The sequence below is a fragment of the Miscanthus floridulus genome, chromosome 13 (genome assembly GCF_019320115.1).
Source record: "Miscanthus floridulus cultivar M001 chromosome 13, ASM1932011v1, whole genome shotgun sequence".
In the NCBI taxonomy this organism is placed as follows: domain Eukaryota; kingdom Viridiplantae; phylum Streptophyta; class Magnoliopsida; order Poales; family Poaceae; genus Miscanthus; species Miscanthus floridulus.
Genome location: NC_089592.1, coordinates 21063675 through 21090734, shown reverse-complemented (window position 1 = coordinate 21090734; position 27060 = coordinate 21063675). Strand labels below are relative to the sequence as shown.

Below are 27060 nucleotides of genomic sequence, written 5' to 3'. Positions count from 1 at the left end.
AGGCTAATTTCCGAGACGAATTTTTTAAGCCTAATTAATCCGTCATTAGCATATGTTACTGTAGCACCACGTTGTCAAATCATGGACTAATTAGGCTTAAAAAATTCGTCTCGCAAATTAGTCGCAAGTTGTGCAATTAGTTTCGTAATTAGTCTATATTTAATACTCCATGCATGTGTCCAAACATTCGATGTGACATGAATTTTAGGAGCTCATGTAGGAACCAAACAGCCCCTAAAAGTGCCTTCTTAGATCTGACAACAATGCAATCAAAATGTAAAATTAAATTTTGGATTTGAAACCTCCTAACTCTGGTTCATTGTATGATAAATTTTGTTTTCGATGAGATAAATTCAAGTGACAAAAAAATGGGTGCCTGACACAAACAAAAGCTTAATGTGTCCAGTACAGGCAAATGTGAATGTGCCAAGCCTTTATTGAAAGCTAATTAGAATCTTACAACTAGTAGAAACCACACCAAAGCTAATCTGCAATCCATCGCAACACAGAAAACACAAAGTGCCATAGCTGTTTTTTTTGCTTTAACCTCGAGGTAGACATGAGACACGTTCAATCAGCCAAATGCCCAAAATCGAAGAAGCCAACATCAACCTCATGCAGACTGATACGTCATTCTAGTTGCTGCTACCACTGTCATCTTGTTGCGCCACTTCTTTTTCACTGGTCTCTTCCTCCTTATCTGTCTTCTCCTCTTCTTCCATATCATGTGTCTCATCCTGTTTAGGAAACAAGATGAGGAGTTTGGTGGGCTAAAATGGGATCACATCACAAGACTGGTACACTAGTGGGCCTTTGATACTACGTCTAGTTCAGTCTCTCCAATAGCTTTGTTTGCCTGCTCCTCTCTAATTTGCCAAAGTTTGAGCCACCCGTTCAATAACCCCTCTCAGAGTTGGTTCCACCCCCTCAAAAACTAAAATAGAAAAAACAAGTTGTTCAATTGAATGGCCAAGTATATGCTAAATGGAAGAAATAACTATGCATTGGCCACAGCTAGAAGAGAAGTGGAAATGATATATGAATAAGAGAGTCGAAATGAACTATTTTATTGAGTAGCCAAGTACGAGTACATTAGTTGCTAAATGGAAGAAAGAGTATGTGGTAGCAGCAACAGAGAGGTTGATGGAACCATCAATCCCTGCTGTTCTGTGAGGGAACTTACGGGTTCAAAATGTATGCACTTGTCCTGTGCTCTTTCGAATCTGAAAGCAGGACGGTTGGGAAGTGTCTCGATGGCAGCATTAATGGCTCTTGAAATACATCGGACAGGGTCATCATGATCATCTTCCACTGGATAGTTGTTTCCGTCATACCCAGGCCAGTCGCTCCAAATTATGATCCCAACCTTGTTGAAAGACGAGAGGTGCTGTATGCCCAAACTAGAAGGACAATTCAAGCACTCCATCTCATGCACACGAAACCTCTGTCTGCACTCTGTTTCATAGCTAAATCTCGTTCTGAAGTAGATGAATTCAACTGATAAAAAATTGCGCCTGGAACACATAAAAAAGTTTCAAATGTGTTGGCTCCTACAGCCAAAGGTGAACGAATGTTTGTCATGCCATGGCTTTATTGGAATCTAATTAGAATCTCGCAATCAGCACAAACCTCACCAAAGCTAAATCTGCAACCCAGCATAATGCAGAAACTTCAAGGCAAGCTCTGTTTTTGTTGAACCTTGAAGCAGGCACCTTCATCAGCCGAATGCCCTAAATAGAACAAGCGAACCCATCAATCTTTTCAGACTGAACACATTTCTGGTTCTCCTCATCAAACCTAGCTGAATGCTACACACTGTTCATTTCCTGCCCTGCTTCCTTTTCATCGGCCTCTTCCTCCTCATCAGTCTGATACTCTTCAAAGTCGTCTTCGTCGTCATATGTCTGCTCGTCTTCCTCTTCATCAGCCTGCTTCTCTTCCTTTTCTTCATCTGACTCGTCCTGTTCGGAAGAAAAATGGAGATGAGTTTAATGGCGAAAATGGGGTGACACGAAATTCTACATTTCTAGCGTCCTCGGCTTGGTTAGTTTACTGAATTCTTCTTGCAAAGATTCCACTTGGTCATAGGATTGGAGTCTGTACTCCGTCAGCTCTTCAAGGCAGTAGCTTAACGCCTGCTCTCTATCAACCGTGTAACATGACAGACACCTCCGTAATTGTAGCAGCTCAACGCCTGCTCTCTTTCAATCAACTAACATGACAGACACCTCCCTGTTTCTCTTCTCTTACATGGCCAATCAAGACGTTGTTGCTTGATCCATATTTTCTTTATTCTTGCATCCTCTTCAAGCTAAACTGACAATAGCAAGCTATCTCCATGCTGAGCTGCTCTATTCTTCACATAATTCTGACAGGAATTTTTTTAAAAGCAGATCAAAAGTGCCTTCTGAGTTCTGACAACAATGCAAATCAAAATGTAAAATTAAAATTTGGATTTACAACCTCTGGACTTTGGTTTATTGTATGATAAATTTCGTTTTGGATGAGATAAATTCAAGTGACAAAAAAATGTGTGTCTGATACAAACAAAAGCTTAATATGTGTCCAGTACAAGCAAATGTAAATGTGCCAAACCTTTATTGAAAGCTAATTAGAATCTTACAACTAGTAGAAACCACACCAAAGCTAATCTGCAATCCAGCGCAACGCAGAAAACATAAAGTGGCACAGCTTTTTTTTTATTCAACCTCGAGGTAGACATGAGACACGTTTATTTATCAGTCAAATGCTCAAGACCAAAGTAGCCAACCCATCTACCTCATGCAGACTGATGTCATTCTAATTGCTGCTACCAGTGTCATCTTGACGCGCCACTTCTTCTTCACTGGTCTCTTCCTCATCAGTCTGCTCCTCTTCTTCCTTTTCATGTGTCTCATCCTGTTTGGAAAAAGAAGATGAATTTGGTGGGGAAAATGGGGTCACATGAATGTAAAACTGACTGGTACCCTAGTGAACCTTTATTTGATACCTCTAGTTCAGTCTCTCCATCAGTAGGTTGGTTCGCCGGCTCTTCTCTAATTTGCCAAAGTTTGAGCCACTCATTGAATAACCCATCGTGATATTGATTCCACTCCCTCAAAAACTGAAAGAGAAAAAAAAAACTGCTCAATTGAACGGCCAAGTATATATATGCTAAATGGAAGAAAGAAGTATGCATTGGCCGCAGCTAGAAGAGTAGTGGAAACGGAATATAAACAAGAGAGTCGAAATAAACTATTTAACTGCACATCCAAGTAGGAGTATGTTAGACATAATCTGCTGCTCCCCATTCTCTCCTTGGTTGGAGACTAGTCGGCTCGGCTGACCACTCCCTGTTGGGAGTTCGGGACTGATCGGCTCTGCCGATTAATTCCTGTAGCTATAGCAGTATTGCAATAGGCCACCTCTAGTACATTAGTTGGTAGCTATTACATCAACCATGTCTTGGTAGTGGGCTGAGGTAAGCTTTATACTGCTAGGAGCAGTTGGTATACTCTATACCTTAGGAGTAGATAGTTGGTGTATTCTTGTACTCAGGAGTAGATAGTTGGCCAACACTATGTACATGGTAGAGCTACAGCTAGAGTTGTATATATTCCATCTAAAGGGCAATGGAATACTTAGTTCAGTTGCCACAAACCAAAGGGCAGGGCTTTGGCCAACGCTGGTGCTTGTGCTGAGTGTGTGTGCGTTGTACTCAATCTCTTCTTCTACCTCTAGCCATAGTGAGTGTGTGTGCTAATAAGCTAGTTGCTTACCTATGCAGGGCAGCCAGGGATCAACAAGTGGTATTAGAGCCGTACAAGGGTCGTTGTCGGACTAACCGCTGGCGATGATGGACGGTTTGGAGATGGACGACAATAGCGGCACTGCTGTGGCTGCCCAGCCACGATAGGAGGTCATTGTGCGCACGGTGCGGGAGGTCAGCGGCACCAGTTGGCCGACGCTGACTCGCACCAACTATGGCGAATGGGCGGCGACCATGAAGGTCAAGCTCAGAGTCCGACGGCTCTGGAATGCCATTGACAAGGGCACCGACAATGAAGAAGACGACATGTCAGCGTTGGGAGCCATCCTCATTGCTGTGCCAGCGGAGTACAGGGAGTCGTTGGGGGCGAAGAGCTATGCTAAGGAGGCGTGGGAGGCCATTGCGGCGATGCGCGTTGGTTCCGACCGCGCAAAGAAGGCGACGGCCCAGCTGCTGAAGCATGAGTACGCCAACCTCAAGTTCAAGGATGGTGAATCGGTGAAGGACTTCTCCCTCCGTCTGTAGATGCTCATTAGCAAGCTGAGGAGCCACGACATCACCATCGATGAAGAAGAGGCGGTCTCCAAGTACCTCCACTCCGTGCCGGCGAAGTACATCCAGATTGCTCTCTCCATAGAGATGATGCTGGACTTGTCCATCCTCACCATTGAGAATGTGACAGGTCATCTACGGGCGGTGGACGAGCGCAAAGAGCAGGCCACAGCAACGACGGACAGCGGCAAGCTGCTGCTGACAGAAGAGGAGTGGGCTGCCCGGATGAAGGAGAAGAAGTCTGTGGAAGCCTCCTCCAGCCGCGGTGGCGATGGCAAGCGCCGCGGCAAGGCTTCTTCGGAGAAAAAGAAGAAAAAGGTCGACCCCAACGCCTGCCGGCGCTACTGAAAGACGGGCCATTGGGCAAAGGAGTGTCCAAATCGCAAGCAGGAAAAGAAGGCTGAGGCTCATCTGGCGCAGGCTGGTGATAATGATGAGGCCACTCTCCTGATGGCGATGTTCTATGCACTGCACGACGTTGAGGCCAAGGAGAAGGGAGAGGGGATGGCGGTGGAAGGGCCTAGGAAGGCTCTGAAGGTTGTCAACCTCGACGAACCGCACGCCCAAGTCCACCTCGGACGTGTCGGCGGCGAGCAGGAGCAGCGATGGTACCTGGACTCCGGGGCCAGCAATCACATGACAGGCTCCAAGGCAGCCTTCTCCGAGCTCGACAACGACGTGACTAGCACGGTGATGTTTGGTGACGGCTCAAGGGTGGCGATCCGAGGGCGCGGCACCATCATCTTTAGGTGCCAGAACGGCGAGCACCGCGCACTAACGGATGTATATTACATCCTGCAGCTGTGTTCAAACATCATCAGCATTGGCCAGCTGGATGAGCGCGGCAGCGAGGTACTGATCAAGGATGGCGTCCTCAGGATCAGGGACTAGGAGCAGCGGCTTCTTGCCAAGGTGAAGAGGTTCCGAAATCGGCTGTACCTGCTCGACCTCAAGGTGGAGCAGTCCATCTACTTGGCTGCATGGCGCATGGAGGAGCCGTGGCTGTGGCATGCCCGGTATGGACATCTCAGCTTCGACGCTCTTGGTCAGCTGGAGAAGATGGTGACTGGGCTGCCTCACATTGAGCACGCAGGCGAGCTATGTGACAGCTACCTGGCCAGAAAGCAAAGAAAGCTGTCGTTCCTAAAGACGGTGAAGTACCACGCGACAGAGACCCTCGAGCTAGTCCATGGTGACCTCTGCGGTCCGATCACGCCGGCGACACTCGGCAGGCGCAAGTACTTCATCTTGCTGGTAGATGACTGCAACCAGTACATGTGGCTGCAGCTTCTGACCAGCAAGACTGAGGCAGCGGAAGCGGTCAAGAAGTTCAAGGTGCGCACGGAGGCAGAGAGCGGCAAGAAATTGTGCGTGCTGCGGACTGATCGCGACGACGAATTCACTTCGGTGGAATTCGCTGCGTACTGCGCGGATCAAGGCATGGTGCGACACCACACCACGCCGTACTCGCCACCACAGAATGACGTGGTGGAGTGGCAGAACCAGACGGTGGTCGGCATGGCTCGATCCATGATGAAAGCTAAGAAGATGTCGTCGGAGTTCTGGGGAGAGGCGGTGACCACGACGGTGTTTATCCTCAACCACGCGCCCACCAAGGCCCTGAAGGGAAAGACATCATTCAAGGCTTGGCATGGACGCAAGCCGAATGTGTCCTTCCTCAGGACATTTGGCTGTGTCGGCCATGTGAAGAACACCAAGTCTCACCTCGGCAAGCTAGAAGACAGGAGCACGCCGATGGTGCTCCTAGGCTACGAGGAGGGCAACAAGGCCTATCGGCTTTATTATCCCAAGAGAGGCAAGGTGGTGATCTCTAGGGATGTGGTGTTCGATGAGAAGGTGGCCTGGGATTGGGACAGTCCGGGCACGGGGGAAGCTGGCGGCTTCACCAGCACCTTCGTCGTCGAGCGTATGGTCATCCACGGTGATGGAGACACTGGAGAGGAGGTGCCGACCACTACAGCAATAGAGCCGAGCACTCCGGGAGGAGTGCCGAGCACTGCAGAGAGGGTGCCGAGCACTTTCAGCAGCAGTGCAGAGCGCTCCAGTAGTAGAGTCGACCACTCCAGGAGTGGTGCCGACCGCTCCAGCAGTGGATCCGACCACTTCGGCAATTGTGCCGAGTAGTCCAGCAGTGATGCTGACCACTCCGGCAGTGGTGCCAAGCGGTCTGGCAGAACAGGGAAGCCAGGGACCATCGATCGAGTTCACCTCCCCTCCGAGCGACATCAGCGAGTTCATGGATGCCTTCCACGACGGCGAGGAGGTCTGGTTCCATAGGCTGGACAACATCATTGGCAATGCAGGGGCTATAGGCCTGGCAAGTCGGCTGCTCAATGATCCAGAGCTGCTCCTTGTTAGTGACGAGGAGCCACTGACATTCGCAGTGGCTGAGCGCGATGCCAATTGGCGATGGGCGATGTTGGAAGAGATGAAGACCATCGGGAACAATGGCACATGGGAGCTGGTAGATCCACCGATGGGCTGCAGGCCGATCGGCTTGAAGTGGGTCTACAAGGTGAAGCGGGACGAGCGCGGTGCCATTGTCAAGTGCAATGATTGGCTCTTCGCACACGGCTTCGTGCAACGTGAGGGCATCGACTTCGAGGAAGTCTTTGCTCTGGTGGCATGAATGGAGTCTGTTCGCCTATTGTTGGCCATGGTAGTAGCAAAGGATTGGTGTGTCCACCACCTCGACGTCAAGTCTGCGTTCCTCAACGGCGAGCTCGCAGAGACGGTCTTCGTCAAGCAAGCTCCGGACTTCGCCGTCAAGGGCGCTGAGCACATGGTGCTCAAGCTGCGCAAGGCGCTCTACGGGCTACGGCAGACACCTCGCGCGTGGAATGCCAAGCTCGATGGCACCTTGGGCGAGCTTGGGTTCACTCGCTGCGCTACAGAGCACGCGCTCAACACGCCGCGACGGGGGAAGGAGGAGCTCATCGTCGACGTGTACGTGGATGACTTAATCATCACCGAAGCACGAGCAGAGGACATCGATAGTTTCAAGCGTGAGATGGCGGCTTGTTTTAAGATGAGCGATCTCGGCATGCTCTCCTACTACCTCGGCACCGAGGTGAGGCAGGGGAAGCAGAGCATCTCCCTAAGTCAGCGCGCCTACGCGGAGAAGCTACTGGAGCGCGGCGGCATGGCGGAGTGCAAGCCGTGTGCGACTCCGATGGAGGAGCGACTGAAGCTGAGCAAGCACAGCACTGCTGCAAAGGTGGACGCGATGTGCTACCGGAGTATCGTCGGCAAGCTGCGCTACCTCACTCATACCCGACCGGACATTGCGTTCGCGGTTGGGTACTTCAGCCGTTTCATGGAGGACCCACGCGAAGATCACTGGTTGACAGTGAAAAGGTTACTGCACTATGTCAAGGGGACGCTCGATCAAGTAATCATCTTCCCCAAGAGTGGCGGCAAGGGAGGGTTGAGGCTCACGGTGTTCAGTGAGGCACCCACCAAGGCAAAGGAAGGTGAGCCGGAGCTCACTGTTTTCAGCGATGCGAACATGGCGGGCGACATTGATGGGCGATGGAGCACCTCCGACGTGCTCGTCTTCTTTGTAGCGGCCCCCATTGCCTGGCAGTCGCTGAAGCAAAAAAATCGTGGCGCTATCGACGTGTGAAGCAGAGTATGTCGCAGCGGCCACGGCGGCGTGCCAGGCTGTCTGGCTACGCCGGCTGCTGGGTGAGATGACCGGCGAGGAAGTTCACCCGCCAGCTCTGATGGTGGACAACCAGCCCACCATCGCCCTCGCCAAGAACCCTGTCCTCCACGACCGGAGCAAGCACATCGACATCAAGTTACACTTCCTCCGGGACTGAATTGATGGAGGGCAGATCGTCATCAAGTTTGTCGAGACCGGCAGACAGCTTGCTGACATCCTCACCAAGTCACTCGGACGCCTGCGGTTCATGAAGCTGAGGATGATGATTGGCATGGATGAGGTCAAGGCATCAGGCTAGCAGCAGAATTAGGGAACGAATTGTTAGACATAATCTACTGCTCCCCATTCTCTCCTTGGTTGGAGACTGGTCGGCTCTGCCGACCACTCCCTGTTGGGAGTTGGGGACTGATCGGCTCTGCAGACCAGTTCTTGTAGCTGTAACAGTATTGCAATAGGCCACCTCTAATATATTAGTTGGTAGCTATTACATCAACCATGTTTTGGTAGTGGGTTGAGATAAGCTTTGTACTGCTAGGAGTAGTTGATATACTCTGTACCTTAGGAGTAGGTAGTTGGTGTACCCTGTACCTTAGGAGTAGGTAGTTGATGTACTCTTGTACTTAGGAGTAGGTAGTTGGCCAACAACTATGTACATAGTAGAGGTACAGTTAGAGTTGTATATATTCCATCTAAAGGGCAATAGAATACTTAGTTTAGTTGCCACAAACCAAAGGGCAGGGCTTCGGCCAACATTGGTGCTTTATGCTGAGTGTGTGTGCACGCTGTACTTAATCTCTTCTTCTACCTCTAGCCATAATGAGTATGTGTGCTGGTAAGCTAGTTGCTTACCTGTGCAGGGCAGCCAGGGATCAACAGAGTAGTTGCTAAATGGAAGAGAGGAGTATGTGGTTGCAGCAACTGAGAGGTTGATGGAACCATCAATGCATGTTGTTATGTGAGGGAACTTACAGATTCGAAATGTTTGCAGTCAACTTCTTGTATTTTGAAGCTGGCAGTGGGACGGTTGGGAAGTGTCTCGATGGCAGCATTAATGGCTCTTGAAATACATCGGGCAGTGTCATCATGATCATCTTCCACTGGGTTGTAGTCCACGTCATACTCATGCCAGTCGCTACCAATTTCTATCTCAGCCTTGTTGAGAGACGAGAGGTGCTGGATGCCCAAACTAGAAGCACCGTTCAGGCACTCCATGTCATGCGCACGAAACTCAAGCTTCACGTGCTCAAGCTTTGGCATTGATCCCGCTTCAAACTCCAGCGAGGTCCCACAAAACTTGATACACAGGGAGAATTGTTTTAGACTTCTGAATCCGTTGTTGCCAGGGAAGACGATCCTTCCGCTAGTGCCCCCCCAAGTGTCTAGGTTGAGAAAAAGCAAACTGGGTATTTCTCCAAGGATCGCAACATCTTCTGGTCGCACACACATGACCTCCAGTTCTAGCACACCGAGATTTCCAAGTGAGCCCATCCAATTTGGCACCCTATAGATGGGAATTGTTTTAATGCAGAGCTTGCGGATGCTACAGGAAGCTGCAGGATGCCATGAATGTAGCGGCAGCGGGTACTTCATAAGGATGTACCCCCTTTCCAAGGATCCCATCCAATTTGGCACCCTATATATAAGATGATGCAGGTTGCATGAAGATAATAAATTTCCAACATAACTGTGAATGCGCTCGGCTTGGCTTCTTCCTTCTGAGTCCCAAAAATTTGGTGTATAAACATCGCTTCTAATTTTTAGTGTCCTCAGCTTGGTGAGTTTGCTGAATTCTTGTATGTACTTCGCTTGCCCGTAGGCTTGGACTCCATACCTGCTCAGCTCTTCCAAGCTGTGCATCATTCCTATTGTTCCTTCTGGAAATCTAGTATACCAATCAACATATAAACGAGTCAGTTGTTGAAGTTTCGTGATAGTTCGTGGTAGTTCTTTGATACGAGTGCCTTGCACATCCAACGTCTGTAGATGATGTAGTTCACCAACAGTCTCTGGGAGCCCAGTTATGAAACATGAGCAGAGACGCAAGTACTTAAGATTAAACAACTTCCCAATACTTGCAAGATGATGGTTTTGCATGCCATAGTGTTCTCTTAAGTCCAACACACGAAGAGGAGTGGAAGGCAACAAAGAGATTTTCACAGGCTCTCCAAATATAGTAACTGACCGAACATGAGACAAGATCTGGTCTGCCCATAAAGTAACATTTTCTTCATTGTCGTTGCTCACACAAAGCCTACGAACCTTGTATTCTGATGTATATACAGGCTCTGCAGCATCTAATGAAGTTACAAAATTCTCTTCAGCGGCCTTGCATTTGATGTAATCAAGGATGATGTCATGCACTCGACATGCCTTCGCCTGACCATACTTTACTCTAACAGGTTGGATCATGCTTCTGTTGATCAGATCATTGAAGTAACGCTCACCAATTTCATATTCATTTTGACCTTTTTCCTTATGAATGAACCCTTCTGCAATCCACCTATTGATCAAACATTGTTTCTCAATCTTATAATCTTCTGGGTACACACTCAAGTACAACAAACAAGTTCTTAGATGGTGAGGAATATCAAAGTAACTCATAGATAATATGGCCGTCATATTCTCAGCACCAGGATTCTTAGCAAGAGAAGAACCAATATCATTTAGTACACTGTTCCATTCACCTTTTGCGTGCTGATCAGCTAACATGCTAGATATAGTGATGATTGCTAATGGTAAACCATCACATTTTCTTAATATCTCATCCGGAGCAGTACCCAAATGAGTATAGCATAAGTTTTCAGAACCAAATGCTCTTTTAAAAAGCAACCTCTTGGAGTCCTCAAAACTGAGAGATTTCATTTGGTAAACATTACCGCCTTGGGAAGACAAGTATGATGCAACGTCATTGCTACGTGTTGTAGTGATTACTCTGCTACCACAATTGTTATTCATTAATGCAAGCTTGATGGTCTCCCATGGTTTTGCATCCCATACATCATCAATTACAATGAGGTACCTGCAAATAATTTTAACAACGATGCAGTTAGTGCTGAAGCCTGTAAGGCTATATTGTGTGTGCCAATGACATTTTGTTGAAGTGTGGCAAAAATACATACAGGTTTATGTGAATGGTATTATGAGTAGCGATACTTTTGTAGAGGTAATAAAGATTTACATCCTAATAACTCCAATCCACTAAGTTATTAAAGATTTACATCCTAATAACTCCAATCCACTACGAAAATGGTGGAGTTCTCCTAGTATATTTAAGTAGTAATAAAACACTACCACTAGTCATAGCACATGAGAATCCTCACTGGGAGGCATTTGAAAGGGAAAGTTTATACTAAATGTTGAATGCAGATTCTGGTTGTGATCATTAGGTGTATTAGGATTTCAAAATGTCTTTAAATGTATACTTCGTCCACATATTTCTCTTATAATATTTTATCTATTGGGTACAAAATAAATATCTTATTATATCATCAATTACTACAAAATAAATGCCATGTTAAATATTCGAGATTTTTGCTTATTCATCTAAATTTCAAATTTCAATGCACTAAGCATGCATGTGATTTGCAATTTACCAATTATTGGTCAAATTTTATGAACTTTAACCTTTTATTATCTTATTATGTGCACTAAAAAGAAACCGACGGAGAAGTAGATGTAACTTAATTTTTTATTATATTCTTCCTAGCAAAAAGGTGTTAGATCCTAGCAGTAAATATTACTCCTACATAAAGGGAACAGCTCTCCAAGTCCTATAGCCCTGTACAACATTATTGAACTTTGTCATATCATAACCCTAAAATAATACCTACATTTGGGCGCACGTATGCTACCCACACTAGCTAGGTTTTACTTCATCGATTTAGCATATTAGTGTCGTATGCATAGACAAAGGAGTTACAAGAATGAGAAAAAAGAATAATAAATAATCACAAATCCTTGCTTGAGTTCTATCTGCTAATATATATTGAAGTACATGTAGAAGGTAGAAAGATTTTAGTAAGTACACTAACTTTTCAATGAATGCCTTAATGGACATGCAAACAAAAATCAAGCCCTTCTGAAACGGATCGGAAACATGGCAATTAAAAATGGAGATACAATTTGTTTCAATGTCATACAATTTGTTTCAATGTCTAAACAACAAATATCTAATGAATGTTGTATAAGAGTGAATTCCAGAAAAATAAAGTTATTTCTAACTAACTGTAGAAGAAATATATTTTTTGGAATAGTTTGAAAGAACTTAACTAATTGTACTCACATAATGCAAAACTAGCTTTATATTGTGGAAACCAAAGAAAAGTGACTGTAGTTTTGTAATGTTTTTGTAGTTTTGTGTAATTATTGGAGCAAAATATATATTTAAGTTCTCTGAAACTATTCTCAAATTCTGTGGTTTCTTTATAGATGCAAATAGTTGGAATTAAATCCAGATGTAAACTTTAGTGGGGTTACTGTTGAACTAGCAAAGGAGGAAATATGTTAGGGAGCCATGCAAGTTTTACTAATAATAATTAACATACCAGTACATGTTTCTTTTTAGTTTTCCTATAATTAGGGAGTAGCACTTGCAAATTCATTTCATAGGTGCTAAATATTCTACCAATTTCAACCCTACAATTTTACTGTCGTTACGTTACAGCACACATGCAAACATTATCATAGATAATCTGCTGGCTTACCTTTTATCCTGAAGGTGTTCCCTGAGTTTATCAATGAGTTCCTTCTCATCATCATCCAACATGTTACTGGTAATACTAACTCCTTTTGCAATGCCTCTTAATACTTTTCTGACATCAGGAGTTCGAGAGACCGAGACGAAAGCTGCACATGAAAATTGGCTTTTAACATCTTTATAGACTTGGTTTGCAAGAGTAGTCTTACCAAGACCTCCACAACCAACAATAGAGAGCACTTTAAGTTCTGATGAAGCCGCCTTCTTGGTTTCCTTGGTTAACCACTCAATGATATACTTCTTAGGACCGTCAATGCCGACAAGCTTATCTATCTCCACATACAGTGCGGGTAGCCGAGGGTCAAGAGAACAAGTACTTCTAGAGTTGGAAGAGATATCGACTAGCTGGTACCTCTTGTGCCTCTTGCTTGCCTCTATAACAGATGCCTTGAGTTCTTGGATCTGATTGGCGATCTCATGACGTGGTTTCAGTTTCTTCAACTTGCGGAAGAACCTCTTGATGAAGCCCGAATGTCCATCATGCTCATGGTCAACACGAACCATGAAGGCATCAATGCAATCTTCCAAGTCATAGGCCAGCTCACGTAACTTGTCCCTCCATTTTCTCGTTTGAGGGTTGAGCTCTTCTGCATCTGCGAGCATCTCGAGCGTTGCACTCATGGCGCTCAGTTCATCTCTCAGAAACTTGATCTGCTTGCGCACGCCTTTGAGCTTGACGTACTCTTCTTCCAGCAGCTTGGTGAGCTTGGACAGGAGGGGCTTCATCACCCCGGTAGTAACACCCACGACAGCTGCCGTGGCCATTTTTGACCATCTGGTGAGCAGAGCTCGCTGGATGCGGTGGTGCTGTGGGAGGAACTGAGAAGAGGGTGTTGATACCAGTTCATGTATATAGGCCCCGTTTGCTTCGCTGAAAAAAGCCGAAACAATGTTCCGACTGATTTGTTGTGAGAGAAAAATACTGTACTGACTAAAAAAACAAGCTCAAAAAGACAGATTATAAGAGAAACGAACAGGACCATAGTACAAGCATGACCTGTTTCTTTTCTTGAGCAATTTGTTCGAGTCGTACAACTTGCTTTGTTTTATTTAGATCCAGACAAACCAATATTGTTGTTAATCGGAGTAGTTTAGAAAGAGCTAACCACTGCACACTGCCATGACCACCTATCAGAACATATGCTTTCCCACAAATCTTATGACGCCGCGACTTGTTTGCAAGCTAATGACCCATTTTCGTCGGCAAGATAATTAACAAATCGAAGAGTATGGACTGATCTTTCTTTCATCAAATAATATTTCCTTACAGACAAGAGGCGGCATTCACGAAGCTTCGTGGTAATGACACAGAGAGCGTTGATTTTGATAGGTAAACAACTTCAGTTTAATTGGTCAGAGATAGATGCTGGAAGATAAATACTTTCTTTGCTTCGCAATTTTTTGTTAGTTTATTCTATCCATTCATTCAATTTTCTTGCAGTTTGCTTTTGGTTGCAAGTGGCTGTTAGTTACTCAATTTATTTAATCAGTCCAGGGGGAAGTAAAAATTCCCTTTTGTTACAGTTACAATAGTCAGCCGCTGCGCTGGGTGAGCGGGTGTTTGGATCTGGGTCAGAAACCTGAAATCATAGTAAAAATAGAGATAAAAGCAGATAGAGAAGCCAAGAGAGAGGACGGGGGAAAGTGTGGCCCTGGTGCGGTGGTGCCTCGAGCGCAGTGCGTAGCAGAGATCCGCGTCCTGGGATCAATCGTTCTGGATCAGGGTCCAGGTCGGTGTGGTAGGCAAGATGCATGGTCCCTGGGGCGCCTAACGATCTCACTGGATGAACAGATCAGAAAAGCAAGAAACAAATCAAAGAAAAAGACTACATCGACAAAGGAGAAGAGAAGAGGAGAACTCGCGGGAGGCCGCTAGTTTGAGCGGATGCATGGGTGACCATCTCAGGTGCATCACGGGCGGAGCGCTAGGCCAGCGGGCGGCGACGGCAACGGCAACGGCGACGGGATTCCTGCAGGGCGATTGGCGGCCGACGGCGGAGCGTTTCTTGGTGGGGCTAGTCGTGCAGGCGTCAGCGGCGTGCGTGCTGTGTCCGTGACCGTGACCGTCACCGACCGTGAGTCAAATGTGTTAGCTTAGGGTCCCAAAGTAAATGTAAGATAGTCCATATGGGCCACTTCAGAAGTTTGGCCACATCAATTGAATTCTTGACACTATTACTGTAGGTATTATTGCAGACCGTCAAAAACCGTTATCACACGAGCAAACCATCCCCATCGGATAAAATGCCACGTAAATCATGATTTACACAGCGGACAATGCCAGCCTTCGTTAACAAATTAAATAAAAAACAAAGAAAAACTAACGAGCCCATTGATGGGCCTGCTGAGCCCATCCACAAAGGCCAGCTGAGGTCATCGACGCGTCGCCTCTCGCTGGATCTGCCCGCACACCGCCGTCCCTCGCCAGATCCGTCGATGCGCCACCACGCGCTCATCACCTGGTCTGCCCACGCGCCACCGCTTCTCGCCAGACTGTCCTTGCGCCGTTGCCACTGCTCATATCTGGATCACCATCATCGAGCCCATCATGGCCACCACTGTTGGTATATTTAACGCACACAGATAAATCCACAAGCGCACAGATACCGCTGTAGCTTTTACCCGAATGTATTCCAAGTATCGTATCCACAGGGAAACATGTGAGACTAAATACGGTCTAACTTATCTAGGGGTAGCAACAAGGTTCGGATAAATAGGAGTGTAGAGGATAACTAAGGTTTTCTTGTTCTGACTTGGGTAAGCTTATGTCTTCTACTATTCAACTGGGGACATTACTAGGAAAACACACCAATAGAGGATGCTTTCCTTCGCAACCGTGTCCTACATATGTCTACAAGCGAGAGGTGGACTACAAAGGATCAATGAAGCTATATAGTACAGGCTATATAGAACTTATGTCACTCACGCGATCTACCACCTTCCGGAATCAGGGTGTATCCACGATTAACCTAAGTCGAAGCACCACGCTTATACTTACGATTAATACTCTACTCTCCCTAGGAAGAAAATAAAGCACTTAAAAGAGAGTCCTGAACCTGAAGAACAATATAAACAAGATGCTTACTTGAATCAGAAGTTGATTACCGAAGAAATCTCAGACGCAAGCTCAGATAGAACTTGAATCCACCAAGGTACAAGCTGTAGAGAGAGCACCGACAGGCCGGTATCTACTCAAAACTCTTCCCTCACTCTCTATCTCACTATTTCTAATTATAAGACTAAATCCTAAAGAGGACTAATCTTCTCTTGATGGTTGGCTTTGATCCTGACGAGGAGAATATGAATTAGGGTTTTAGAATCACTCTAGGGAGGGTGGCAGTGGATGGTATATATAGGCCAGAGCGTCCAACGTGAGCCCTTGGATCAAACCGACTTAAAGAACGGTGTAAATGCAACCTAGGAGGCGATGGAGAACTGACATAACAACGGGAGGCTGACATGGGGGCCCACAGGTTAGGCGGCCTCTAGGTAGGGCCGGCTGGCCCTACATGTCAGAGACACGGGCTCCACTTCAGTGATTCACCTTCTGGAGTCTTCTAGAGTCGATTTCACGGTGGAATTCCGTAATTTTCTTTGACGAATAGGTCCCCCTTGACAGTTTTCTAGATAAACCCTGCTGAAAACATAGATTCCCCAAAACTCGTGGAATTTATTAGTTTAAACCCCTATACCTATGTTTGGTGATGAAATTAAGTATAAATACAGGTTATGTTGATAGTTTATAATTGATTTTAGTGACCGTCAACAACCACCATCGATCTGACTGCCTGAGAGAAGACAGAGAGGGTGATAGAGATACCGCTGCGATGCCCTGCTGCCGCGAGCCCCGGCCGCCGCCAGATCCCTGAGTGTGCCGCCCCAGAGGAGCCCTACATGGCCCTATGCATGCGCTGCCACATAGGCTTGGCTCGCGCACCCTACCACCACCCTACGCACCACAGGTGATCGAGCCCCGTGCGCCCAACAAGGCCATGCGTGTGCGTTGCCGCATAGACAAGCTTCGTGCGTCGCCGCTGGGAGGGGGCATCATGCCGCCGCCAAGAGATGAGAGAGAGCCGGGTGTGTAAGAGAGAACAAGGAGCTCCAAACCCTAACTCACTACATATACATAAACATAGGTAACAGGCGTCTTGGACCTCGGGCATGTTTCCTGAGATAGGCCTCTTTAGAGGTCCGCTTTTGAAAATATCCTCTATTTTCATTGGTGTACCTTTTAAGAGGCCCGTCTTCATAAAATGATTTCAAGAGATGGGTATCTTTTTTGGCCGGTTCCATAAATGAAATAACTGCCTCCGAAAACCCTCAAGTATTTTAGGAGACAGTTACATTTTGTGACTACCTCCATTAATGAAATGGTTTGTCTCCTAAAAATCAATTTTGTAGTAGTATGAGTTGAATTTATATTTAGTAAGCATGTGTATGCAAAGAAATACATAATTATTGTAACTAAGGTTGACGAATGAAGGCTCGTCCCATTAGTACAGAAAAGATTTTTAGAGGCGGTAAAAACGGTTTTCAGAGGTCGTTTAAAAAACCGTTATAATGCCACCAATTGTAAAATAAGTGATTTTCAGAGGCGGTTGACTTAAGTCAACCGTCCCTAAAAATATTTTTTAGAATTTTTTAAAAATTATTTAGAGTCTAATAAAAATAAGAAAAAAAATATTTAGTGTGGCTAGAGGCCTAGAGGGCCAACCAACCACTCGTAGAATTTAATTTTTGCCACCATCCGATATAGTGCGGCAGTTAAGATTCGAACTTGCATCCTCTCGCTCCACGCGCTCCATCCCCTATCACTACACCACACAATCACTTATGTTGAGATGTACAATACTATCCATTTGTACTAATACGTATGGATCTTATAATCAATATTTGGACTATTAAACGACCTTAAATGGGAAAATTTTCAAATCTCTTCGAGCAATACTACTTTCATGTAGGACATTTCTCCATCCAAGATAATTTGAGTAATTCAAAAAATTTAAATAAAAAATCTGAGACTTAATTTATATATTTGGAACCCTAAATGATCTCAAACAAAAATTTTATCAACTACAAAGTTTTAAATCTCGTCGAGCTCTACAATTTTGATATAAATTTTGTCTTCATCCAACTTCATTTAAAAAAGATATGAATTTATTTGTGCTGTAGCTATTTTTAAGGATGGTTGACTTAGTCAACTGGCTCTGAAAATCAGCAGTTTTAGAGGCGGTTCTCTTAACGAAACCGCCCATAAAAATGGATACATTTTTTAGAGGCAGATTTCTTAATAGAACCACTCCTGAAAATGGATTTTCAGCGACGATCATGGAGCTACAGTGCTCCCCGGCGACGTTAGAGGCAGCGTGCTAGTTTAACCGCCTCTAATTGAAAAGGGAGGTATTAACGGTAGTTAACAACCATTATAAATCTTCAATATAACATGCATAAGGGCATAAATATAATCACCAACGAAGGTCTAGGGTTTAAACTAATAAATTCCACAAGTTTTGGTGAATTTATATTTTTTGCAGGGTTTGTCGAGCAAACCATCAAGGTGGATCAAGGTGTCAGATTTAATTGCGCTTATCCGCGGTGAAATGGACACCAGAAGGTTCCAGAAGACTCCACACCTAAGCGGAGGGTGAGATGCACTAGGTGGGGCCCACCTATCAGCCCCCGTTGTTATGTCGGTTCTCCACTGCCTCCTAGGTTGCATCTACGCCGTCCTTTAAGTCGGTTTAATCCAAGGGCTCACGATGAACGCTCCGGCCTATATATACCAGCCCCTACCACCGCTGCTGAGGCATATTGCATAAGTCTTTTGAGAAGACGGAAACCCTAATCATCCTCAGAGCTCCATCATATTCTAGGGCATAGCTTGTTAGGGTAGGTCTAGAGGGAGGCAACCAGGCTTCGCTTGGATTCTCGATCGTGTTAAAAGCATGGTTTAGTATAATCTTTGTACCTCCTCTCTTTTGTACCTCTATTATTTTTATATGCTAGTTACAATTGTTATGACAATATTAGTATTCATCTTATTCATGTTCTTCGTTATAATGTTCAACGTCTACTTTGATTATATACTTAGTATAGCTAGTTTATCATTATGTTTATGCATAAGTTCGTATAGCGCTCACTCTAAAGTACACGGGGTGGGTGGTCGATATTGTGTAAGCGTGGTACTTATAGGTTATTTACCTGTGGATACACCCTATATTCTAGGTCATGTGGTAGATCACGGATGTGACACTCCCATTGAGTCCTTTGTAGTTCACTCCCCGAATATAGGTGCAAGTAGGGTCCGATTACAAAAGAAGAACAAGCTATGTTCTTAATCTTCCTTAATAATATCATTTATGTGTAGATATAAAGATAACCTTAGCCATGACTACTAGGTGTAATTGCACTAATCAATATATGCTTTGACTTGTAATTAAAGAATGACTTAGGAATTATTCCTCTAATATTCTACCTGACCATGCTAATGCCATAGAAAGGAGTACTCTGAGTGATTTATCATTATTGATGATCAATACTTATCATATATATATCTTCTCCTATGACTTACCCCTGTTATGAGTAGAATATTAGTTATGGTTTACTTCTCCATCAATAGTATATCTTATCTTTTTCATGCATATATTTATATATTCTTCCTAGTCACATAAATTAATAAAGAACTACTTAGTATTATTCTAGTCGTAATGCTATGTAGTACCAACAACCATCTCTGGCATCATCACTAGGGATGATAACCTAGTAAAGTAATGTTAGGAGATATAGGTTTATAATAAGTGGCTACTAAACAAGTGACAAGTTATTAAATACCAACAAGCATTTCTGGCAATATTGTCGGGGAAGGTAGCTAAGCAAAGGAAGTATTGATAAACTTATACTTATTGATGTGATCGAGGAAAACCATTGACCTCTGCTCAAACAGGCTTATCCTTGTTTTGTCTACTTGTGTATCTTATGCAGGGTAATGTATGACCGGTTTTGACCTTCCGACAAAGTACATTGAAGATCCAAAAGCATTAATCAGGAGGACTAGAGCTAAACTCAAGAAAGTTCTAGCACACCTTATAATCAATGGTCTTATCCGAAGGTGTCATATTCTCATCATCCTCCCCTTCTTGACAACAAACCATCCTCGGTTTGAGCTTTGTCGGAGGGCAGGTTGTAGGTAGTAGCCAACATTGCTCCCCTTCTTGAAATTTAACATGTTTTTTTATAACAAAACTTGGAGATCTCGACATGACATGATCATATCTATTGCAGCCCTCTGATTGATCATATTGTTGCACAACAAAAGGAAATTTTAGATTTGAACAAATATAAACCCGATGTACCATATACTTCCCATTACAATTATATTTGCCAACAAAGTGATATGTACATCTAGACAACCATGGCAATTCAGCGCATAAAAATTTCTCCCTCAAACTACTTAGAGCACACAGAGTATCAAACTCAATATAACCCAAAGTACTAAGAGAAGACAATAATTTTAGCTCATCTTTTTCAGCATTAATGGGAATCAATTTCTTATTTTTAGCACAAGTATTTTGTTCTAGAACAAAAGAATCATTCTCATTCACTGGTTGTGGCACATAAATATTCATACCACTATCACACAACTCTTCTTTATCACAAAGATCAATAGAACATTCATCATGTGACAAAGGTTAATTAATAGAAGGATCTAGTATAGAATTATTAGCATCATTGGAGGGAAAATTCAGCACATCAAGAGAGCTCTTACCTGATACATTTACCTGTTCTTTCTCAGTTACCTTGTCCTCTTTTTTGGATACATGCCGCAAAATATTAGTTTCAACCAGAGGCAAAGTAATATCTTCATTTTGTAAAAATTTAGATTTAGATGAAGGTATTGTAACATTTGATATAACCCATTCTTTTCTAAAAGGCTCATTCTTTCTCCTCTCGGCCCTTATGAGATCTTCTCTTAAAATTTGAGCACTAGTCATAGGTATAAGTATAATTTTCGTACCATTATATTTAAACAAATATTTATTAGCAACCGTATTGTGCACAACATTATTTTCAGGTATCCATGGTTTACCAATTAACAACTGATGTACTATATCAAATTCAGCGCTATCCTTATAAGGACCAAGGGAAAACTCAATGCGTGCATGTTACCATTATCTTATCTCAGGAATTTACCCATTGGACATAGTATGGATGTGGATGTGGCTTTGTGGTCAGACCAAGCTTCTCAACCATCTCTAAGCTTGCAAGGTTGTTGCAAGCCTTGCCTTCAATCATAACACGACAACGCCATTTCTTCACAACAAAGTATATTTGGAACAAGTTGTTGAACTGGTTTTGCTCCACCTTCTCCATTTGAGAACTGAGCACTCGCTGTGCAAACTCCGTAGTACATGCGGGAAGTGGCAGTGATGACGTCGTTGTAGCAGTGGAAGAGGATGATTGTGTGCACGCTCTAGTGCCAACTTTTATAATTATTTCATCCATCCTTGTAGATAGCCAGTCCATGATGTCCTGCATTTCACTCTTAAAAAGAAACTCTTTGTTTGGCATTGTTTGCAATCAAAATAAAGGCCCTATCAACTATTTACGGGTTGGTGTAATCACACTCTCACACGTCTTACCAAGTGCTTACAAAGTTGTTACCAATGCGAAGCAATGGCTAGTTCGTGATACCTATGAGGACGTGACACCAAGATTGCAAGGATATCTTTCTGTACCGATCTGAAGTATATGTGGAGCTTGGAAGGCACACAAAGAAAAATATTTTATATGTGGCATACAAGTCAGTTACAGATAGCAATATTGAATAAATGTCCAGAGCACTTGTCCTAGTTGCTGGCCTATACATGATCCTAGCACCAGTTGTGACAAAAAAAGAAGTGAAACAAGTATGAAAGGTAGCAATGGAAACAAGATCAAGGAAAAAGACAACACAAATAATAGAGCTTTTGGGTGTTCCTTATGTGCTCCTTTCTCTTCTCTTTTCTTCTCTTTTACTGTTATTTTTTTCTTTTCTTTTTTTTTATCCAAACTTGTTTTGCTTTTGACCTTTTGATATGTTTTTTTCAACAAGGAGCACACAAGAACAAACCACAAAAAGTTTGAGCTCAATTGGATAAAAGATGTGGTCCATAGAAAATCAGCACTGTGCTCCAAAAAGCATACCAAAACTTGTGGGCCTGGAAACTTGATTTTTCTGATCAAATTTTACAAATCTAATTTTTGTGAACCCAGCTATGCTAGGATGAAATGGATCTAAAAATTTTTGGTTCTCTGTAGATATAAAATTCGCCCTGTTTCGAATTCGGATGCAAAAGTTATTATTGTTTTAAGGTAGGCAGTCCGAATCAGGGTTTTATATGGACAAAAGATGCAAACTGATGGTGATACGGGATGACAGTGGGTGGATGGATCAACACAAATTAGAATAGAACACGATCTAAACCAGCAACAAGATCTTGATCTAGGACACAAAGTCAACACAGCGGACTCTAAAACCGAATTATGCAAAGGCTATGGTGCGGACGGTTCAAGGACAGGAAACAAATATGGCGGTAGACTATGGGACAAAGACAAAACACTTAAACTAGGGGATAGATGCGAACCTGATGATATACTTGAAGCTCTGAATACCACTTGATGGGGATGGGTTCTCGATCTTCCGTTAGGTTCAAGATAAACAACGATTTGGTCGGAGAGTGACACACAGATCCGAGTTTAGATCAAAGACCCAAAGCCTACAATCTTAGCACCATGTCTCCTCTGCTTATCAACCGTGTCACAATCTGATTGACCTTGCCAAGAAGGTTAATCCTTGCTGTGAATCAAAGAATTCAAGCAAGAACAAGATAACACACAATTCAAGTATTGTGACAATTGCAGATGTATGATTAAGCACTCGAATGTTAGGTGGATGGGCCCCAATTATCTATCGCTTTGGGCTATGCTCTCTGAATTGCACAAATCAGGACCTAACCCACTAAACAAATGAACAAATGTTCAGTTACATTGAGGGGGTATTGCAACACTACTGGAGGCCGCGGCTTTGCCGAGTGTTTTTACACTAGGCAAAGAGCCCTTTGCACTCGGCAAAGGCTTTGCCGAGTGTAGCACTCGGCAAAGTCCGCTTGGCAAAATTTTTCTCGGCAAAGGGTCTTTGTCGAGTGCTTTTTTATCGGGGCACTCGGCAAAATAAAAAAAAATTGCCGAGTACTTGGGGCGGCACTCGGTAAAATATTTTCGGCCGTTGCGGCGCCGGCCGTTAACGGTTATTTTGCCGAGTGCCCGACCCAGCACTCGGCAAAAAAAATATTTATTTTTTAAAAAAATTGCTTTGCCGAGTGCCCCAGCCCAGGCACTCAGCAAAGTTTTTTTTTATTTTTTTTAAAAAAGTACTTTGCCGAGTGCCCCTGCCCAGGCACTCGGCAAAGGTTTTTTATTTTTTTAAAAAAATTACTTTGCCGAGTGCCCCTGCCCAGGCACTCGGCAACGTTTTTTTTATTTTTTTTAAATAATTTCTTTGCCGAGTGCCCCTGTTTAGGCACTCGGCAAAGAATTTCTGAATTTTTTTAAAAAAAATACTTTGCCGAGTACCGCGGCGAGGCACTCGGCAAAGAAATTATATATATACTTTTTTGAAAAATCTTTGCCGAGTGCCTTGCCCATGGCACTCAGCAAAGACCCCGAGAATTGCAAAAAAAAATTTACATTCCATTGTAACAGACAATATATATATATATATATATATATATATATATATATACACACACACACACACACACACACATCAATCATCACATCTATATCACCAACATGCATTATATATCACAAGCACACGCATATTTAATAAATCCATCGAAAATCCATCACAAATGCACCAAAGTTCAACATCACAAGTTTATTATTACAAGTTCAACATCACAAAGTTCAACATCCCTACTGCGGCGACGGAGACTGCAGGTGTGGCCCCCGAACTACATGTCACACTCGGTAGTCTTATTACATATATTTTAATAATCATCATTTAATCATGCATCCACACAAGTGGTAAATGTTACACTTAGTAGTCTTGGTACATATAATCATATATATCTTAAAATTGTACATACATAATATAGTACAATGTTCTACATTCTAGTTGCCTTGAAAAACAAAGTCAGAACAAAGAGCGAAGCTGCAGTGCTACAAATGTAAGAAATAGAAGTAACTACTACTACCTAACAGGCCCTGTGATGGCAATGCAGCAGCTACTGCACATCTCTGGTCCCTCTCTACATTCAAAACAAGATAAATGGAACCATTTATGAGATCATCATATGTCATGGGACTTTAAGCAAAACTGATTGACATTGTATCATAGATGAGCTAACTAAAGCAGATCTGGTTATTTACTTCTGTTCAAGAGTAAACTAAAGATTAGATACTAGTTTCAGTATTCACACCTCATCAGGCATTCACCAACAAAACGATTAAAAAAAGTTCGGCATTTATTGTTCAAATTTAGTCTTCTAGTACCCAAAAAAAATTGATAGCAAAGTCATTTTCTAGGGAAATAACATCTTCACAGTTATCAGAGATTTATTTAAGGCATGAAGCATGCAGAACCTTCAAATTAAAATATTGACCATAGAGAGCACTACAAGCAGGGATGACCACACATGATGACAATAAAGTTGAGAAAGCAAGAGCTAACCTGCTATATCTATAAAACCAGGAATATAGTAACTAAAGCAAATCTGATTATTTACTTCCATTCACGAATAAACCATCGGTCAAAGAAAAGCAACCTAATACTGTATTAGGGTTCATTTATGCTGTACAGAATAAATGAACACTACAATAATCTCCAAATCTGAGGTTGACAGTACAAATCTGAGATTGATGAATATTACCTAATCTAGCTGAAAAGTGTCTTGTCCAGCAGAAGCAGTTTGATCCTTTTCACCTGCAACAAAGGATTCCCTTATATCTATATATGGTGAAGGCAAATATAACCGGAAGGCAAATATAACCAGAAGGCAAATATAACCAGAAGGCAAATACAAATTGCAGACCCCAGCCACCACAGAACATGAGTAAAAGAATCCCAAGATATATGTTCAGATTTAATCCCCATGAGAACATCAGAAAGCTGCTCATTTTAAATAACAGCTGTACAAAAAAGTTAGATGTGTTTCAGTATTCGCGTCCCAATTCTATTCACTGAAACAAAACTATTCCAAAAAAGTTCAGTATTTATTGTGGCACCAATCTTAGTATAGACAATCTGATACTTGTGCAAACACTATAAATGGCACCAACTTTTGTATAGGCACTCAAGTTATTTCTCAACACAGAAAGCGGTTTAGCACTGGAACAGAGTTAAGTTGACGAAGCAAGTTCAATCAAACATCAGACCATGATTTCCCCTCTACAACTGGTCCACACGACTTACCTCAGGCAAAAATGTCTGTAGCACATGGTAAAAAAATATTGGTATCCAACTTTCAAGCAAAATATATGAGATATACCTCTGAAGTCATTTTTATTTTTGCATCTTCCATGTTTGCAGAACCAGATTCTATTTTTCAAATGTCCTAAGTGTTTAGACTGTAGAAAACAAAACTGCTCGTATGTTAAACCAATATAAATGGCTGCATTGCTATGTAATATTCACAGGATAGATTTTCAAACAACACTGAATTGTTTCCTTGCTGCCGGGTCCATTTTTCAGAAAAAGTTCTACTGTATCTGCTCCTGCTTCTGCTTTTCTCTCTACTGTATCATAGCTAAACAAAACCAAGAAAGAAACATCTGCAATAGTTTGGACAATCTAAAACACTTATGGATATGCTCATTTTTCAGAATAAGAAACATGCTCTTCTATGTTAGACAAAAATAATCAGCATCCTTTTTCTGTGATAATGTTACAGCAACGAAGCTAGTTACATGCAAGATTATTCAAACCAAATTCAGTGTACTAGCATTCTATAGAAAGGTATTAACCTAAATCAATTCGATCTAGCCTACGACATCATTAAACAGAACTCTTTTCACTCAGGTATATGGCCATATACTTAACTGTTGAATGGGGAACATTGACACTACTACAGAATGGACTTGTTGTCCCGGGCGGTAACGGCCTTTAGTCCCGGTTACCGCGCCGGGACAACGATCCCGGGACTAAAGGTGGAATCTTCAGTCCCGGGTCATCTTGCCAGGACTAAAGAGGGACCTTTAGTCCCGGTTGATGTTACCAACCGGGACTAAAGGCCCTCCAGCCGAGCAAACCTGGCCGCACCCTTTAGTCCCGGTTGGTAACCCCAACCGGGACTAAAGGTTCCTTTTCTTTTTCTTTTTTTTTTGTTTAATTTGTTTTCAGTTCAGTTACACATATTTGTTTAATATATAATATATTTTTATGTACGTATTCTATGCTGCTAATATAAATACACGCACGCATATAATTACATCTAATTCTCATCTCGAGCATTATTATATTCAAATAAAGTATGAAACTATATATATTATAGATATATATGTATATATACAACACTTTCATAATCTTGTTCTCAAAAATAACGATATCAATAAACATTTAATTTACATCATTAGTTCCTTAGGATCAAAGTAGAACTCGCCGTTGGGATTTAGCACTTTTTCTAGAAGATATCCTGCTATTGACTCTTGAACTGCTTTCAGATGGTCTTTTTGCATGACCCTTCGTTTCAACCATTCAGTCTTGCATTTAAAATATAAGGAAAAGTATTAATACATATATATATATATTCATTTAAAAATAAATAAAAAATTGACATAGAAATCATGAAATAAAAAATTGACATTTTCTAAAATAATATATTTAAACACAACTAAAATTATTTATTTATCTAACTAAACCATGAAATATGTACTATGTATAATAGTAAAATACCAAACTATCAAGTGATTTTACAATTGTAAATCATCATGTGATTTTGAGCTAAAAATGACATAGAAATCACATAGCTCAAAAACATGTTTCAATAAATAACCATCCGTACTAGTTGACCTTGCTTACGTGATCATCTCGGCGAGCATTTCTCCACCGGACGGCACCGTACTTGGCCAAGGAAGAGCTCCGATTCTACGAGGAAGGAAACACGGTCTTCCACGACCGTTGCCGCTCTCCCTCGTAGAATCAAAGCTCCTCCTTGACGTCCGTTACCGCTCGGCAGAGAACATGCTCGCCGAGATGAACACGGTCCGCAAGTTCAACTAGTACGGATTTTCTATAATTTTCTAACTATTTTCTAAGTTTTTCATTTCATGAAAAAT

General features: G+C 42.9%; 2 protein-coding genes across 4 annotated transcripts; both read right to left on the bottom strand.

Moving 5' to 3' along the window:
- Positions 1-592: 592 nt before the first annotated feature.
- LOC136501374 (uncharacterized) lies at positions 593-1743 on the bottom strand. The gene is made up of 3 exons (XM_066496889.1): positions 1630-1743; positions 1184-1514; positions 593-737 (listed from the first exon to the last, which is right to left on the bottom strand). The coding sequence occupies exons 1-3, from the start codon at positions 1716-1718 to the stop codon at positions 636-638; spliced, it is 522 nt and encodes a 173-aa protein (XP_066352986.1). The 5' UTR covers positions 1719-1743; the 3' UTR covers positions 593-635.
- An 18-nt stretch (positions 1744-1761) lies between these two features.
- Positions 1762-13533, bottom strand: LOC136501373 (disease resistance protein RGA5-like). Of its 3 annotated transcripts, XR_010770244.1 has the most exons (6): positions 12692-13533; positions 8958-11007; positions 2990-3103; positions 2779-2898; positions 2251-2414; positions 1762-1961 (listed from the first exon to the last, which is right to left on the bottom strand). XR_010770244.1 is itself a non-coding variant. In XM_066496888.1 (5 exons), the coding sequence occupies exons 1-4, from the start codon at positions 13507-13509 to the stop codon at positions 2800-2802; spliced, it is 3081 nt and encodes a 1026-aa protein (XP_066352985.1). In that variant the 5' UTR covers positions 13510-13533; the 3' UTR covers positions 1762-2414; positions 2779-2799. The 3 variants fall into 3 exon arrangements, 2 of the variants coding, with proteins under 2 accessions (XP_066352985.1, XP_066352984.1); XM_066496888.1 differs by having other exon boundaries at positions 1762-2414; XM_066496887.1 differs by lacking the exons at positions 1762-1961; positions 2251-2414 and having other exon boundaries at positions 2493-2898.
- Positions 13534-27060: the final 13527 nt, after the last annotated feature.

Bases quoted from the DNA above. Each gene is read 5' to 3' on its own strand.
- LOC136501374 (XM_066496889.1), bottom strand. From the start codon at position 1,718: ATGAAGGTGCCTGCTTCAAGGTTCAACAAAAACAGAGCTTGCCTTGAA. The intron at 1,515-1,629 runs GTTTGTGCTGAT...TATGTGTTCCAG, and splicing joins GCAGATTTAGCTTTGGTGAG to GCGCAATTTTTTATCAGTTG. The intron at 738-1,183 runs GTAAGTTCCCTC...TTTCCTAAACAG, and splicing joins AGTGCATACATTTTGAACCC to GATGAGACACATGATATGGA.
- LOC136501373 (XM_066496888.1), bottom strand. From the start codon at position 13,509: ATGGCCACGGCAGCTGTCGTGGGTGTTACTACCGGGGTGATGAAGCCC. The intron at 3,104-8,957 runs GTAAGTTCCCTC...TTTCTCTTTCAG, and splicing joins ACTGCAAACATTTCGAATCT to TTTTTGAGGGAGTGGAATCA. The intron at 2,899-2,989 runs GTATCAAATAAA...TTTTCCAAACAG, and splicing joins ATGGAGAGACTGAACTAGAG to GATGAGACACATGAAAAGGA.